Raw genomic sequence first — 18324 nt, 5'->3', positions numbered from 1 at the left:
GCTGCAGACCTTGGGACCCCAGGAATGACATGGTGGTGAGTTCCATGGATTTTCTTTTGGCCTCATATATCCCAGACTTGGAGCTGAAGAAGCCAGCAAATGCCAGGGAATGTAAACCAAAAAAGTCCCAAGAAAAGCCTGCTCTCTCTAGCCAAAGGGGAAATAGGAAATGGACAGTCTAGCAATACTGAAAACTTCTAGTCAGTAAACCACCCTACTCCATCTAAGCATGACAGAAAAAAACTGTGTTTTCTCACGCCTGCAAAGGCCAGCGTGGGGAGCCTATACTTGCACCCTCGTGAGGCTGTATTGAGGTGACATAATACCTCTGCCAGGGTGGTGTCAGAGAAGGCCAGGTGGGGTGCCAGGCCTTTCATAGTTGCCTGGCAGTAATGAGGCCACCCCTCTCCATGGTGTAAGTGGCTACCATGTGGGGAGCCAAAACTCTCACCTTCTCTAGTAATGAGCATCCCTCATGAGGTGTCAGTGGAGGCTGAGTGGGGAACCCAGACTTCTGCTTCCACCTGGCAGTAACGAGATGGCTCCCTCCCTTCCCCTGCCAATGTGGTGTCAAAGAAAGCCAGGGGAACAGAATATTTAAATAAGAGCCAGAGTCTTGTAACATAAACATTATCCAGGTTTCAAGTGAATAATGACTTGTCATATCAAGAACCAGGGAGACACCAAACGAGATGAAAAAAAGACAATCGATACTAACACTAATGACAGAGATGTTAGAATTACCCATTTAGCTAAAGATTTTAAAGCAGCCATGATAAAAATACTTAAGTGAGCAATTATGAACATTCTTGAAACAATTGAAAACAGAGAATAAAAACTTCAGAAAAGGGCTTCCCTGGTGGCGCAGTGGTTGAGAGTCCGCCTGCCAATGCAGGGGACATGGGTTCGTGCCCCGGTCCGGGAGGATCCCACGTGCTGCGGAGCGGCTGGGCCCGTGAGCCATGGCCGCTGGGCCTGCGCGTTCGGAGCCTGTGCTCTGCAACGGGAGAGGCCACAGCGGTGAGAGACCCGTGTACTGAGCAAAAAAAAAAAAAAAAAAACAGAAAAAAAAACCAACTTCAGAAAAGAAATAGAGAGTATAAATGGGAACTAAGGGCAAATTTTAGAACTGAAAAATAGAATAACCAAAATAAAGCTTTGTGAATTGGTTCAGCAGCATAATAGAAGGGACAGAGGGGGAAAAAAATCAGAGGGGGAAAGAAAACAGAAACAAATTATTCAATCTGAATGATGGAGAGAAAATAGAAAATGAATGAATGAATGACGCCTCAGGGACCTTTGTGACTGTAAAAAGATCATCTAACATTTTTTTTCTTATTTTATTTTTTAAACTTAAAATTTTTTTTTAACATCTTTATTGGAGTATAATTGCTTTACAATGGTATGTTAGTTTCTGCTTTATAACAAAGTGAATCAGCTATACATATACATATATCCCCAAGTCTCCTCCCTCTTGCATCTCCCTCCCACCCTCCCTATCCTACCCCTCTAGGTGGTCATTTGTGTTGCGGGAGTCTCAGTGGAGAGGGCCAAGAGCATGTGGCTGAAAGAGTACTCAAAGAAATAATGGCTGACAACTTCCCAAATTTGGGAGGAGATTAAACCTGTAGTCAAGAGGCTAAGTGAACCTTAAATAGGATCATCCCAAAGAAACCCATACCAAGACATATCATAATTAAACGTCTGAAAACAGGAGACAGAGAGAAATCTTGAAAGCAGCCAGAGAAAACTGATACCTTATCTATAGGGGAAAGGCCAATGTGAATGACAGTGGGTTTCTCATCAGAGACCCTAATAAAGGGCAGAAGAAATGGCATGATACTTTTCCCCTGTATTCCCTATGGGCATGATATTTTTTAAGTGTTGAAAGAACTGCCAACCCAGAATGCTTTATCTAGTGAAATGTCTTTTACGAATAGGAGGAAATCAAGACATTTTCAAATGAAAGAAAACGGGAGAATTTGTCACCAGCAGACCTATCCTAAATGAATGTCTAAAGGAAGTTCACTAAACAGAAAGGAAATGATTAAAGAAAGAACCTTTGAACATCAGGATGGAAGAAGGAACATAGTAAGGAGAAATACGGGTGCATACAGTAGGCTGTTCTTCTCTCGAGATTTTTAGGTTTTGTTTGATGGTTGAAGCAGAAATTATAACGTTGATGTGTTTCTAAATGTATTTAGAGGAAGTTTTTTAATGCAATTATAAACAGGGGATGCTAGAGGGTTGTGAAGGGAGGTAAATTTTCTATACTTCACTGGAATTGGTAAAATAATACCAGTAGACATATCTTATCACAGTTATATGTATATATATAAATGTAAATATATATAAAATATATATAAACATAATATTATATATAACTGTATATAAAATATATCCACATATTTTAATAAAAATATAAAATGTGTTTTATATATTTAATATTTATATATTAATATATTATATATATTTGTTAATATATTTATAAATATATTGTGTATGTATTTTTATATATATAAAACTGTGATAAAGCATTATAGGTAAATAAAAATGAATTTCTTTAAAAAAATGTTCAGGTAACCCACAGGAAGGCAGAAAAAAGAAAACAAAAAAAAAATAGAGAACAGACAAAAACCAAAACATAAAATGACAGTCTTAAGTGCTTAGATATCAATAATTTCATTAAAAGCTCAATGGTCTAAATACATCAATTAAAAGACATTGGCAGAGTGGATTAAAAAACATAACTAACTGTATATGGTCTACAACAAACTCACTTCAAGTATAATGATAAATAGGTTGAAAACAAAATGATGGGAAAAGATGTTTTAGGTAAACATTAATCAGAAAAAAGCAGGAATGGCTGTATTAATGTCATATAAAGTAGACTGCAAAGCAAAGAAAATCACCAGAGTCAGAGAAGGACATTGTGTAATGATAAAATGGTTAATCTACCAAGAGGACATAGTAATACTAAATATATATGCCCCAATGAAAAGAGCTGAAACATATGAAACAAAAACTAATAAAATTGAAAGGAGAAATAGACTAACCTGCAATTGTAGGTGGAGACTATAATGCTCCTTTCAAAAATTGATGGTACAATTATATAGAAAATCAGCAAGGATATAGAAGAACTCAACAATATCATCAACCAATGAGATCTAATTGACATTTGTAGAACAATCTACCATACAACAGCAGAATACCCCTTCTTTTCAAGTACTCATGGAACATATGCCAAGATAGACCGTATCCTGCACCATCAAATAAAATTTTGAAAAATTGAAGTCACACAGAGTGTGTTCTCCAACTGCAGTGGAATCAAACTAGAAATCAGTAACAGAAATAAAATAGGAAAATGTCCAACACTTGGACAATAAACACACTTCTAAATAATCCATGGGTCAAACCATACGCTGAAGTGAATGAAAATGAGCACATAGGGACGAGTGCATGCCTGACCCGTGTGGGGTGAGGCACCCTCCTGTGCCCCAGGGCCAGATGCTCACTCCAGGTAATCAACTCCCCACTGGGGCACAACGTATAAGAAAATCAGAATAAATGCTTGATTCCATGTCATTTTCTAAGTGAAAGTGACAGTACAATATACTCATACAGAAGTGCCTCGTTCTTATTAACAGCTGCTTAGTATTCCTCACTATGGATTTCATCACACATGGTTTAAAAGAAGTGCTGTTTGTCCCTTTGCTGACTGATGAAAATTTGTCAGACGCTCTGTTCCCTCTTTTGCTGTCCTTGTTGTTGTATTACACATGACACGGAGGGAAAGGGAAGCGTATCTCTTGACTACATAAAATGTCGTTGTTTATGCTCCTGTGAAGAACGACCTGGCCAGCCCCAGCACATTGGTCAGCCCTCTTCCTGCAGGCTTACTCCTCATTCAACAAGCCAGTCTTGCTGAGGAGTGGTTCTGTGGCATCTACTGTGGATTTGTTTCATCACTAAGGACTTCTGTGCCTTCCGAGGTGTTTTAGATGAGGCTCTATTCCCCTGCACTAGCACTCGGAGCATTACTCCTTCAGCTCTTGTCCTGAGAACTTGAGATGCACCTTGCTTAGCCTTTTGAGATTATTGGGGCTAACATTTAGAAACCTGCTTTTTAAATTTTTTTTCTTGCTGTCCTTGCAATCATCCAAGCATTAGAGACCTGTTCGTATTTTGCTGTCTGGGAGTAGAGCAGTTATGGGTAGTAGTCCCTTTGGAGACAACATTCACATGGGTTCTTGTCTGTTTCTGATCAGGGTCTCTGTGTTCAGTGTGTATTTTTACTTAGATTCTTGAGTACTGGTGGTGCAGGTTGTGTGGCACGGCAGCCTCTCTTCTTGCCAAGTATACAGGCAGAGAGGTGAGGTATTGACACTACCGTCGGTAGCTTCTCAAGTTGTTTTATTTTTTTTTTATTTTTTCTGCGGTACGCAGGCCTCTCACTGTCGTGGCCTCTCCTGTTGCGGAGCACAGGCTCCGGACGTGCAGGCTCAGCGGCCATGGCTCACGGGCCCAGCCGCTCCATAGCACGTGCGATCTTCCCGGACCGGGGCACGAACCCGTGTCCCCTGCATCGGCAGGCGGACTCTCAACCACTGTGCCACCAGGGAAGCCCTCTCAAGTTGTTTTAACCTGCAGTAGCAAACTTGATCATGAGAGACAACGTTAATTTTGAGTTATCGATCCTTTCCTTAATGAAAAGAAATGGAGACATTTCCCCCTTATATTAGTTTCCTAGGGCTTCCATAACAAATGACCACAAACTTGGTGGCTTGAAACAACAGAAATTTATTCTTTTAGTTCTGGAGGCTAGAAGTCTGAGACCAAGGTCCTGGCTGGGCCATACTCACTTCAGAGTTTCTCGAATCCTTCCTTGTCTCGTCCTAGCTTCTGGCAGTTCCCCGGAATCCTTGGCATTCTTTGACTTGTAGCTGCATCACTCCAGTCTCTGCGTCCATCTTTACATGGCCTTCTCTGTGTCCTCTCCTCCTGTTATAGGGACACCAGTCATTGGATTTAGGGCTCACCCTAATCCAGTATGACCTCATCTTAACTAATACAGAAAATTACAAATCTGCAAAGTTCCTATTTCCAAATAAGGTCACATTCTGAGGCTCTGAGTGAACATGAATTTGGGGGGACACTATTCAACCCACTACACACTCCGAGTAATTTTTCTGGGTTTTTTTTGCAAAGTGGTAAGCATTTCAAACAGATGTAGCTGATCCTACATCATGTTGTCTTCTGGCAAGAATAGTTTTATTTATAAGGACCAGATGAGCAGCCACCTAGAGGACTGTGTTAACTGCTGCGGTCATATCAGCCCGGGATGACTCTCATGAGTGCTTGGGTCACTTTGATGAGTGTCACTTTTATTGGTTGTAGACTTCCTTCATTGGAGATGGTGGTGAAAGGGAACTGTTCTGTTCTCCTTCCTGCTGGCAAATCAGCTCCTTTTTCTTGTTCTTGGATCTAACTTGACAAAAGAATTTAATCTTGCATGATAGCAGATACTGTAATCAGCATTTAAACTGTCATTTTTTCCATTGTAACCCAGCATGCAGAGACCCCCCCTGAAGCAGTGTAACGCAAGGATCCCCAAGCAAGAAATTTAATGTAGGAGAGAGCAGCCATTCTATGGGATAGCTACACAGCTTTACATGCTTTCATTTCTGCTTCAGTGAATTCTTGGTGATTATGCTGCTTTTATAGAATGATAAACTCACCCAGCAGATTCTGTTGTAATGGCTGTCAGATTCCAGTTACTCCTGGGAAGGATGCTGTTTTGTGAAGTCATTATTTTCACATGTAGCTCCTCTCAATTATAGCTTGCCCATTTCTAATCAATAAAAGTTTGTTAATGTAACATAAAACATTGAAGGCCATGGAAATACTGTGGCCTTGCAGTGGAATGAAAAATAACCAGTGGCTTGGTCTTTGACAGCTTTTAAGTACCTGGCTTAGAAGAAAACATGAACTTGTGCCCACAAGTTGACATTTGCGAGTCAGTGTGTTAGCCATGCTTGGAGAAAACATGGTTCTTTTAACTTCTGCCACTGACGTCTGGGCCTTTGACAAGCAAAAGGAAAACTAAGATAGGAGGCTCTGTTCAACCTTCTCTTATTTTCAGTAAGCAAAGAACAGGCAGCTGTATGATTAGTTGACTTCTTGCATAACAAAGGAAAAGCAAAAAATTCTTATCCCCCTCAGACTTCCCAGATGTGGCTCTGGTTTGTAGGAGTTTACTGGTAACTCTCAAATACTCTTTGCATGGCTTACCTGATGATGAGGCTTTTGTCCTGGCAGCTTTACGGTGTTCATTTGCATTGCACATTTATCCAGAACCCTCTCTAGAAGTAATAGTCTTACCTCTTGGCTGGCTTTTTCTGCCTCCAGTTCTCATTGCAGTGGTAGCCACTGTTCCTTCTTTTTTTTTTTGGCCTGCGTTGGGTTTTCGTTGCTGTGTGCGGGCTTCCTCTAGTTGTAGTGAGTGGGGGCTACTCTTTGTTGAGGTGCATGGGCTTCTCATTGTGGTGGCTTCTCTTGTTGCAGAGCACGGGCTCTCGGCGCACAGGTTTCAGTAGTTGTAGCACGCGGGCTCAGTAGCTGTGGCACATGGGCCCTAAAGCGCATGGGCTTCAGTAATCGCGGCGCATGGGCTCAGTAGTTGTGGCTCAAGGGCTCTAGAGTGCAAACTCGATAGCTGTGGCGCACAGGCTTAGTTGCTCCGCGGCATGTGTGATCTTCCTGGACCAGGGCTCGAACCCGTGTCCCCTGCATTGGCAGGCGGATTCTTAATGACTGAGCCACCAGGAAAGTCCCGCCACTGTTCCTTCTTGCTTTCTTTTAGGCCTTGCCCAATTTCCTATACTCTTGGTCTCTAAACTCTTGAGCCAGGCTGCCTCGGTGTGAATCCTCGTTCTCGCATTTGCTTAATCTCAGAAGTTGTTACAGAAATTACATGAGTTAATATTTGCAGAATACTTAGAACCCTACTTGGTTCATAATAAATACTGTATGAATCTTTTTGAAAAAGATAAACTATGTTCTATATCTTGATTGTGGTGGTGGTTATACACTTGTCAAAACTTACCAGAAGTGTGCATTTAAAAGTTTTAAAAGTATAAAAGTTTACTGTATATAAAGTATACCTCAGTAGACCTGACCTAAAATTTTTTTAAAGGTAAAAAGCATATCCGTTTATTCAGTCAGCAAAGGGTTTATTAGGTGTTGCACAGTAGGATTTTAAAAACATAATTCAAAGAGGCTTGCCAGTCTAGTTGAGCTGGCCGGTTATAATGCAGGATAAATTTGCCCATCAGTGTGAGAAGGTGATGTAAGAGGTGCTGCAAAGCAGCTTATTAGTCATCTAGGTAGGAAACACTGTAGGGGTTTGGATTGCTTAAGGCAGTCCCAAGGAGTTCACCAAATAGTAGGAACTTGAGCTGGACCTCAGAAGATGTAGGATTTGGAAAGATGGGCATTCGAGAAGGTGCATGGGTGCAGGTGCAAGACCCAGGGGCAGAAATGCATGTGGAGACTTCAGGCAACCATGTGAGAGCTGGTTGGATTAAAATAGACCCTCTGACTGTGGGAGGGACAGCTGTGCCTTATGGACTAACGAGTTCTCTTCTCTTCATCCACAGAAAGGCCCCCCTTCTGGCAAAGACCGGGTGAAGAAAGGTGGATCCTACATGTGCCATAAGGTAAGTCAAGTCACTAAACTCTGTTTTGGTGTTCTAACAGCAGGTTTATGGATCCATTGTAAACATTAGCCCCAAGATGTCTCATCCACTTCTGTTAATACATACCTATCTCCATCAACGCCAGAAAAAAAAAAGTTTGTGCACAGGCATGGGGAAAAGTGGTTCAAGAAGCAGAGGTTGTAAATGATCTGTTGTCAACCATATTCCATCTGTTGTATCTTGACCCTTTGAGACACCTTTGTTGTCCCATGAATCAGGGTGAGCTGTATATCTGGTTTCCAGCATGTAAGTCTGGAAGCACACCCTTAATTTATTTGAGACTCCTGTAAATTTCTGGCTTGTCTGTTGAGATTAAGTTGAGTTATAAATGGAGGGTAGTTTGTGGTATACTGGAATGGAAACATCCCAAGTGTTCTAGGTATATAGTGTGTGCTTTGTGGAATAAACATCTCTCTCAGACAATGATTCTTCTCTTTGGGCTATAATTTCAGTGTCAGAGTTGGTTGTTCTTGGCGAGTAGAAGTAACTCAGTGTTTCATGAGTAACCTTTTTAAGGAGTTCAGAAATCGAATACCAGTTCTCTCCCTTTTTTTCTTTAAATCATATATTTTTAGTATATCTAGGACTTCAACTTCTATCTCTATGTAAACATGGCATTTTGCAGATTGTTATTACAAGAAGCTTCCCATGGTAATTCAGTCAGTCTAGGCAGTTAGAGACTTAAAACTGTAATGGCTCCAAATTAAGTTATTAATTTGATAATGGAGGCATTGTCAAACTTTGCCTTAAAATAATAGTTCTCAAACTTTATTGTACATTAGAATCATCTGGGATCTATAAAAGATATTGATGCCTATTTCCTCACTCACCTCATTCTGACTTGATATTTCTGGATTGTGACCTGGGCATCAGGATTTTAAAGCTCTCAAGGTGATCATAACATACATCAAAGTTTGGGAGCCACTGGCCTAAAGAGAACCTATTTAAATTATGTATATCTGTGAGTTCGTAGGGGTGTGTGTCTTCTGCATTTCTTAGAATCTTTAGTGTAGTTATTTAGGTGGCAGTTCATAGAGTTGAGTTCACTTTATGCTTTACACTTACCTTTATAACAAGATGTGGACAAATTTATCTTTAAAATTCTAACTTTAATTTTAAATTAAAAGCATTGCCCTAGGTTTTCCCAGTACTTTTAAGTGTTCATATACCCATCTGTCTGTAGTCCAAGATTTTTTTCCTTTGATTCAAGCTGTTGCTGCAGGTGTATCTGAATCCTCTTGCTGGGAAACCAGACTTTCATGAAAAACAGGTGAATCTCTTTTTGCACAAGAGCATCTCAAAACCCTAATTACCACCAGTTATGTGTCTGACATATGGCACTTTTCATAATTGGGAGTCCATTTACTCTGTAAGAATTAAAGACCATAAGATTTTTTTTGCACAAATAAGTGGAGAAAATGAATCCTGTAAAAAACATTTTAAGCATGAACACCAAAATATTCCAGTGCCATGCATATGAATGTGTCTACTTTAACATTTCATTTTTTCTTGCTTATTTTAAATGTTTAAAATTTTTATAAGCTTCTTAATTTATTCTTTTAAAATATCTTTTAACATGTTTTGTGTGTGTGTGTGTGTGTATATATATATATATATATATATATATATATATATATTTTTTTTTTTTTTTGGCATATGCGGGCCTCTCACTGTTGTGGCCTCTCCCGTTGTGGAGCACAGGCTCCAGACCTGCAGGCTTAGCGGCCCTGGCTCACGGGCCCAGCTGCTCCGCGGCATGTGGGATCTTCCCGGACCGGGGCACGAACCCGTGTCCCCTGCATCAGCAGGTGGACTCTCAACCACTGTGCCACCAGGGAAGCCCTATATTTTTAATAAATACATTTTTATGGTGCAGTTGGTTTTTGTATATTTATGTTGTGTCCTGTAACCTTGTTAAACTCATCTGTATAAGTGATGTTTTTGTAGATTCTTTATATATATATATATATCTTTACTGGAGTATAATTGCTTTACAATGTTGTGTTAGTTTCTGTTGTACAACAAAGTGAATCAGCTCTAAGTATATATATATCCCCATATCTCCTCCCTCTTGAGCCTCCCTCCCATCCTCCCTATCCCATCTCTCTAGGTCGTCAGAAAGCATCGAGTTGATCTCCCTGTTGTTTTTGTAGATTGTGTTGTATTTTCTACGTAAGTGGTTATACCATCTGTGAGTATAGACAATTTTACCTCTTCCTTTTTAATCTGGATATCTTTTATTGCTTTTTCTTACTGTATTGTGTTGGCTAGAACCTCCAGTATATCGTTGAATAGGAGTGGTAAGAACAGACAGTCTTACCTAATTTTTGATCTTAGGGGAAAAACATTTGACTTTTCAAAATTAGGTATGATATAAGCTATAGTGTTTTCAAAGATGCCCTTTATCAGCTTGAGCAAGTCTCCTTCTAGTCCTAGATTTCTGAGAATTTTTTTTATCAGAAATGGATGTGGATTTTGCCAGATGCTTTTTCTAAAGCTATTGAGATGTTTATGTGGTTTTTCTTTTTCAGCCTGTTAATATGGTGAATTATAGTCATTGATTTTCTGTTTTCAAATGTTAAACCATCCTTGGCTTCCTGGAATACATCCACTTAGTTATGATGTATTATCCTTTGTATATGTTTTGGATGCAGTTTGCTAAAATATGTTCGTGATTGGTATTGGTCTCTTGTTTTTTTGTTTTTGTTTTTTTTTCTGTCTGATATTAGTATCAGTGTATTGCTGGCTTCATAGATTGATTTGGGAAATATTCCCTCATCTTGAATTTTTTGGGGAAGAGTTCATGTAGAGTTAGCATTTTTCTTCCTTAAATGTCTGATAGAATTTCCCCAGGAAAACCATTTGGGCCTAGAGTTGTAACCATACATTTAATTTAGTTAATAGCTACAGGGTTGTGCAGATTATCTGTTTGTTCTTGATTAAGCTCTGGGAGTTTGTGTCTTTCAAGGAATTTGTCCATTTCAGCTGAGTTAATGAATTTATTGACATAAACTTTGCCTTTTCACTTGCTGTTTAGACCATTTATATTTAATGTGATTGTTGATATGGCTGGATTTAAATTTGTTGTCTTGATATTTGTTTTTCTCTTTGTCTCATCTGTTCTTTTCCTTTTGCTTTTTTTTTTCTTTTTTTGGATTAAGTGGTTTTTTTATCACTTCATTGTCTCTCCTTTGGCTTATTAGCTATAACTCTTTATTTAAAAATTTTGTGGCTGATTTAGAGTTTATATTATACATCTTTAACTTTTCTTAGTCACCCTGAAGGATAAGTTTTAATTTAGTCAGGCTCAGAGTGATGGAGAGAGTATTCCAGAAAACAGAATAGCAGAGTGACAAAACTGAGTGGGATCCACAAGATTTTCCAGAGAGAAACGGCAGCTCTAGGATCTTTGGTCAAGTTAATTGTAGATGATGTAGGTTTTTAACCTCAGCCTGGTTATTTTGGTGTAGTCAAGAAAACAGCGCAGTGTTGGCTGTGAATTACTTTCAGTGCTTGTTCTTTACACTAGATTAAGAGTGGCAGTTTTAACTGCCACTAAGTATATTAAGATGTGGACTCTAGAATTAGATCTGGGTTGGAGTTCTGTAACTGTTCTTTGCTAGTCTTTGCCTGTAACATTAGGCAAATTACTTAACCTTTCTAAGCCTCAGTTTTCACACTTGTAAAATGTACATCATAACTGCACGTATTGTAAGGTTCTTACGAGGAATAAATGCAGCAAAGTAAATAAGCACTTGGTACAGTGCCTAGCTCATGGTAAAGTCTCCATAAGTTAGTTGCTGCTAACACCATCATTCTTAATCATCATCTTTATTATAATAAGATTATTTTCTCCCATTTTCTCTTTTGAATAAAAACCAACTAATGAACTGCTAACTAGACAGGCAGAATCCTGGAAATGATTACTGTAGCACAGGTAAAAATCAGTAAAAGAAAGAAAATCAATAAAAAGAGAAAAGAATAATGTAATTCATTTTGAAAAAAAAATCATCTTGCTTAGAAGGTAACTTACTTTTGATCATGGCCCAGGGCCAGTTTGCATGACTAAAGTAAGCTCTGATTATTATTTTTGATTTTTTGAAAGTCCATCCAAAGTATAGCTTCAGTAAGGAGACGAGGCACAGAAAGAACAACTATGAGTCAACATGGTGTTAAGAGCACAGATTCTGGAATGGGACTGAAAAGACTGTAATCCTGGATTCACAGTTACAAACCATGTGACCTTAGGCACACTATTACCACACCTGTGTGTCGGTTTTTTCCTTGTGTATACATATATATATATTATTGTGTATACAATAATACCTACCTCAGGATTATTGAGAGGATTAAGTCACTTAATACATGTGAAGTTCTTAGAACAGTTCACATGGTAAGTACTCAAGAAATACTAGTCTTTCTTGAAGTTGTTAGATTAATCTCTGTGGGATCTTTAGCCCAACCTACAACATTGACGAAATCCTCACTCCCCTACCCCCTCAACCCCACCATTTTACATCAAGATTAGTAGCAAAAGGAGTTGTCCAAGTGTCAGTGGCAAGAGCAATGGATGGGAAATTGAGAGACCTGAGTTCTGCTGTGTCATTTTTCTATAATCATTTTGTTCATAATGAGCTACAATTACCTTAAAACTGTTCTTTATCCCTAAAAGTCTTCCTCTCATAAAAACCATATTGCCGTCCCACTTGACTTCAGAGCCCCAAGGCTGGTAAGCCATTATCTTAAATGAATTGTTCTTGAATCCAGGATCATATTCTTAGTGCAGATATCGAGGTCAGTTTCACAAAGTAATTAGCCATTTTGATGAAATGGGGCTAAAATAGGCCCTCTCTACTACCTCTGTTCTTAATTAATAAAATGACCCATATTTCAACCACTCAAAGACCTAACATCATTAATAACCATTTTTAGTGCTAAAAGTAGAGTTGGAAAAAAAGAAAGAGCAATGAGGACATATGAAATCAGGCCATTTTTCTCTTTAATTACGTATTTCATTAGTTGCCGATTACTGGAATTTAAAATGAACTGCTTATTAATAAATGTTTGCTGAGTGAATGAGTGCATTTGCAGTGGAATGATAATGTGAATTGACTGTTTTCTCATGTGATGGTCCTGACCTTTCAACACTAACTTGTAGTGAGACTTGCTTTTTAGTGTTTAGTTCTTCATCATTTAGGTTAATGGAAGACTTTAGGTACTGCTATGATCCAAAAAAGGACTAGCTCTTTTTGTTGTCACTGATTTTAAGCTTTTTTGTTATGTAAGCAAAACATTTTCATGGCATAAAAATTAGAAAATAAATAATAAACAGAAAAATGAAAAAAATCGTTCACGCTGCTTTCTGAAGAAAACTGTTAATAGCATTCTACCAAACTCTTCGGTGCACTTTTATTTTTTCTTCCCAAAATGGAATTATGCTGTATGTACCAGGGCCTTCAAATATGACTATGGTCAATAATCTCTTATACATCATGGATCTCTTTTCTGATCACAGTGCTCCAGGCAGGCACAATTCGTCACAGTTGCTACAGCCTGCATTTTGTGGCATATGAAAACCAAATTTTAAAACAGTTTGTTATAGAATTTGAGAGACAAGTTGCATATTGAACTATGCCATCGGACAAAGACCTCAGTCCTATGCCTTGTCACCAGAGATACCCCTTCATCTTTTCCATTTATATAACAAATAATTTTCCTATTTTTGTAGCAAATGCGTAACCGTATTCAGATGCTGGCAAGGAATCATCTTCCCAACACAAGATCACTAAGACCTGCAGAGAAGCTGCTTTTGTTTTAGTAAGGAAGCAGGTTAACCCAAGGAGGTCAGATAAGACAGGCAAAGTGAGTTCTTTTAATTGAGAGTGTTGTGTTCATTATAAAGTAACAATTACAATAATCTCCACATGTCTACTGCTTTACTTTTTCATGTAAAGATAAGATGAAGCATTTTGACATTATTCCATTAATAGCCCCATTTTATCGGAAGAGGGAGCAGATTCAGAAAGGCTTTGCCTAAGGTTAAATAGCTAATGAGTCTTGGATTTTGCCTTTTCAGGTGAGTAAATTAGTAAAATGTTTGTCACAATTTCCACCTGTGTCAAGCCCAACCTCTTTCTGCCAAGTAGACCACCTTTAATGTGACTCCATCCTATTTATCCACCCACGTTTCCTGCTTTTTATCATTTATCCTCTCTGTGCCACTCATTGCTTTTGCCTGGAATTCTCATTCTCTGAATCTTTGGGCAGCTCAGCTCTCGCAGCGCCTCATCAGAGGAGCCTTCCCAGGCCACCTTATCTAAGTAGCACCTAGTCACGTCTAGTCCTCTCTCCCTATGTGACTTTCTTCCAAGCTGACCACTGCCAGAAGCACTCTTGAATTTATCCGTTTATTTATTGTCTGACTACTTAACTCCTTGTTGAATGTGAGCTTCCCGATAACGGGTATATTGTTTTGTTCCGCATTGCTTCCCTCGTGCCCAGAATAGCATCTAGCATGTTGTAAACTCTCAAATATTCAATGAATAAATAAACCATGCTCTGACACTCTCAGGCTGTGGCCTTGCTATCCTCTTCACTTGCCTGAATTTTTCCATTTTTATGCCTCTTATGTTATTGTTTTCTCCACTTAACATACCTTCTTTCCTTGTTTCTAAGTCCTGTAAATCAGTGCTACTCAGTTTGTGGTCCATGGGCCCGTAGCATTAGCAGCGCCTGTAAGCTGGTTAGAAATGCAGATTCTTGGAACCCACACCAGACTTACTGAATCAGGATCTCTGGGTTTGTGGCCTAGGAATAGGTATTTACATGAGCTCTCCAGGCTATTCTTCTGTATACTCAAGTCGGAAGGCCACTGCCATAATCACGTAAATCCTGCTCTGGCCAAGTTCTGCCTTCAAAAGTCTTTCCTAAAAAATTAGACATTTAGTGACTATTTCCTCCCCTGAATTAATAGTAGCCTCAGAATTTTTTAATCCTAGCTTGTTTTGTAGCTTTTTGATGTGTAATCATTGTTTCCTCAACCAGCCTGTGATCTCCAGCGGGACAGTGCGCACAGGAGGCGATCAGGAAACGCTTGATTGTTTTTTGTCATGTGTGGTCCAGTTATGGAACAAGAATGTCCCTGTCTGACTGCCTGCCCCCCTGCCCCAAGCTCGATTCTTGCTCCAATGTAGAATTCACTGCACACACTGAGAGCATGGGGCCCTGCATTATCCACAGGAGCTTGATTCTAAAAATACCAAAGCACCTTGCTTCACAGCAGCCCAGTGAGTAGGCCCTACATGGAACAAAGCTTCTGCCGTGTCTTTCTGCATGGTCACCTCTAGTCATTTTAGAGCTTCCGTTGCATCCCAATCACAGGTAGTAGCAGATGCCATCACATCTTTCATTATTTCAGGCATATTTTTTTATTCATTTTCCCTCTGCCTGCCTGAATGTTGGTAATAGTGTTACATTCTTCACTGGCCACAGGGAAAATGAGAAAATTGGTTGCTACTGTTTTGCTATCTATAAAAGACAGAGCACCATGTGTTTTTCATTTTTTTCATGGTGGAAGTGCTCCAGAGAATTCCTTTGTCAGCTCTAGAGATAATTTTTATGAAGATTAGAAACATTCAACTTTCGTGAGAGAAAGGAGAATAATAAGAATTAAGGAAAAAAAAAAACATCTTTCATACTGCCCTATTTTGCCCCTCCACAAATTCTCTCTGCTTCATGAGTTCCAAAGTTACTCTACATGATTCTTTGTGCAGTTTCTTTAACCAGCGGCGGGGACTTGAGTTTCCCAGCGCCCACTCAGAGTTGATGCTCTTGGTACACAGGGTAACTAGTTTATTTTCATTGTCTGTTATTTTTGATCAAAGATCTTAGGACATAAGAGTTCCATGCATGGTTATTTTTGGAACGTGGAAGCTTTTGAAGTGTTTGAATCAAGTCATCTGTGGTTATTCACTGACTATCTAGTAGGTGACCAGGGATATGTGTTAGGTTTTCCCTGGTGTGTACATGCAGGGGGCTATAACAGGGGTGGAACAGAATCATGAGTTGTGATGCCTTTCCATCTACGAGTATCGACTGTTGCTAGGCAGGCAAGCACACCACAGTTAGACCTGGGTTCGAATTCTACTTCTTTTAACAACTGTGTCATCTAGGGTAACTCATTTAATTCCTCTGGCCATTATGATCAAATCAAATAAGTGATGAAGGCGCCTAGCACCATGCCTGGAGAGCTTGATGTCTGTGTGTTTGTGCATATGTATATACCATACTCTGCTCTTATAAAATAAAACAATACCAAACAAGTCCCCCACACAAAGATACATAGCTTTATGAATTACTGTGATTTAAACTCCAAAAGCAATGTATTAAGAAAAAATGTTTTCCACAGCCTTTCCTACTCTTGATGTTCCTGGGCTTGCTGTTCAATTTTTTGCCAACCTGTTGGATAGTAAATAATATCTTAATGTTGCTCTTAATTAATATTTTCTCAATTGCCATTTAGCTTTATTACTTGGTTTCTTGTCTACTTGTCAAATGCTATTCTAAATGTGCAAACGTGCAAATAACTTTTTAAATTATAAAAGTAATACATAGTTATCATCGGAAATTTGAAACCCCACTGCCTGAGGATAACTACGGTTCGGATTATGGTGCATTTTGAATCTTCCAGTCTGCTTTTCTTTGGCGTACGTGATTATCTAGATTGAGATCATAGCACATATACAGTTTTGTATTCTGACTTTTTCATTTAAGATTGTATCCTGAGAAATTCCTATGTCATTAAATGTTACATGAAAACATGCCTTTTAATGGCTGCTTACTAGTCTAAATTATGGATGCGCCATAACTTATGTAACCATTGGTTGTTACATTTTTTTAAACTGTTCTAAGTAATACTCACACCAACATCTTTGTACTCTATCTAGTCACGTTTATAACAGACCACTGGATAATGTGGTGAGCTCGCAACGCGCTACCCTTTTCAGAAACATAGCTGCTAAATGTGCAGGAGGCGGGTGCCTGTAGGCAGGCACTGTCTGCAGATAGGCATAACTCTCTACAGTTGGTACTTGGGTACAACGTCAATCTGACAGTTGAGAGCCTTCAGCCCAGACTCCAAGAGCACTCATGTGTCTGGTTCTCTCCGCAAAGTCCTACTGCTACAGGTATCGCTGTGCTGCTCGAAGCCAGAACACACCTGACAGCTCCGCTTCGAATCTGGGATTCCGCTGTGCAGCCGACCACCTGCCCACCACAGGCTAACAGCCACGAAGAGCCTTCCTGAATCGGAGAAGTCGTGTCTAACCTGCACGCGGCTTCCCTCAGAAGGCTGAACAACCTCGTGTGAAGAATTCCCACCCCCAGGTGGGTTACCTACCTGCCCAATGGCCAAAGGAACCGTGTGGCGAGACCAAATAGCTGACCTGCATCAGCAAGTGTGCTTTATTGTGTGGTGCATTTCATGTTTTACTTTTGGAGTCTTTTAAAGAGGAAGGCGGTGGAGGGCACCCAGAACTAGGCCTCAGGAGGTCTGCGTTCTACCCAGGCTCTGCCCCTGGGTTAGACCCCAGGGTCCCACACTTGACCTTCCTGGGCCTCAGTGACCTCATCTGTCCAGTGAGGGGATGCACAACATGATCTCTGAGGCTGTCTCCCAACTCGCAGATTGTCTGAATATATCAGATTCTATTGTGATTTCATAGTGAGAGTTTATGGCAGGTTGTTTTTTAGCTGTTTTTTCCCATATGTGAACCTTGGGTAATATTAATCATGTAAAATAATCGTTCTCTTGTATATTATTTTCAGAAAAGAATGAGGGGGGTGGCGGTGATGGGTCTTTATATTCGTACTGCACTTTGTTTTTTCAAGGAAATCAGTGTCTTTTACATTGTTATAATGAATCCCACTTGGGCCAGTGATGGTGCGCTCAAGTTCAGCAGTCCGAACACGCAGGGATGTCTGTGAGGTGACTTTACTGTGCTTTATATTTTAACATTAAGTGCCTTTGGTTCAGGGGGGCAGTTACAAGCCCTATTTCCCCCTCTCCGCAAAGCCTTTGGTGAATGTGAAATGTTTGCTACATGGAGAAACCTGTTTAATTCTAAATGTAGGAGAAAAAAACCAAGAACCTTGAATTAACTGTATTCAGGGTATCCAGTATTTTGTAATAGGGAAGTAGGAAACCTTGTTGGCTGTGGAGTGTCAGATGCTTCAGATCATGCACTGAGTCGAATAAAGTGGTATCTGCTAAATCAGGCTTCACTCTCATTGTTTCCTTTTCTCTTTCCCTCCATTATGTTTTCTTTTAAAGAAATGACTTTGTGATATGTATGTGTTTTGTTTGCTAGAAAACTTTCTTGTTGTTTAGCTATTTGATAACTTGGATATTTGAGCAGTTTGTGGGAATTTTTATTCCAAAAAGCAAGGCTGTTCTGCCAGGAACCTAATTATGACCGTGCTTCTTCGTGCCTCAGTAGATGAGACAAGGTCAAGGGCGGCGCCTCCATCCTGTGAAACGCAACAGCTGCTTCACATGCCGGGAAAGCAC

General features: G+C 39.6%; 1 protein-coding gene across 1 annotated transcript in view; it reads left to right on the top strand.

Moving 5' to 3' along the window:
- The window catches only part of SUMF1 (sulfatase modifying factor 1), a 111605-nt gene extending 93601 nt beyond the window's left edge, over positions 1–18004 (top strand). The window contains exons 8-9 of the mRNA XM_082664556.1: positions 7659–7718; positions 16929–18004. Of these exons, the coding sequence (XP_082520682.1) occupies positions 7659–7718; positions 16929–17039 (171 nt within the window). The 3' untranslated portion in view covers positions 17040–18004. The remainder of the gene's footprint in view (positions 1–7658; positions 7719–16928) is intronic.
- The last annotated feature ends 320 nt before the right edge of the window (positions 18005–18324 follow it).

Source organism: Grampus griseus, assembly GCF_964374135.1.
Source record: "Grampus griseus genome assembly, chromosome: 10".
NCBI lineage: Eukaryota > Metazoa > Chordata > Mammalia > Artiodactyla > Delphinidae > Grampus > Grampus griseus.
The sequence above is the reverse complement of the archived record's forward strand: the minus strand, read 5'-3'. Positions and strand labels throughout refer to the sequence as shown.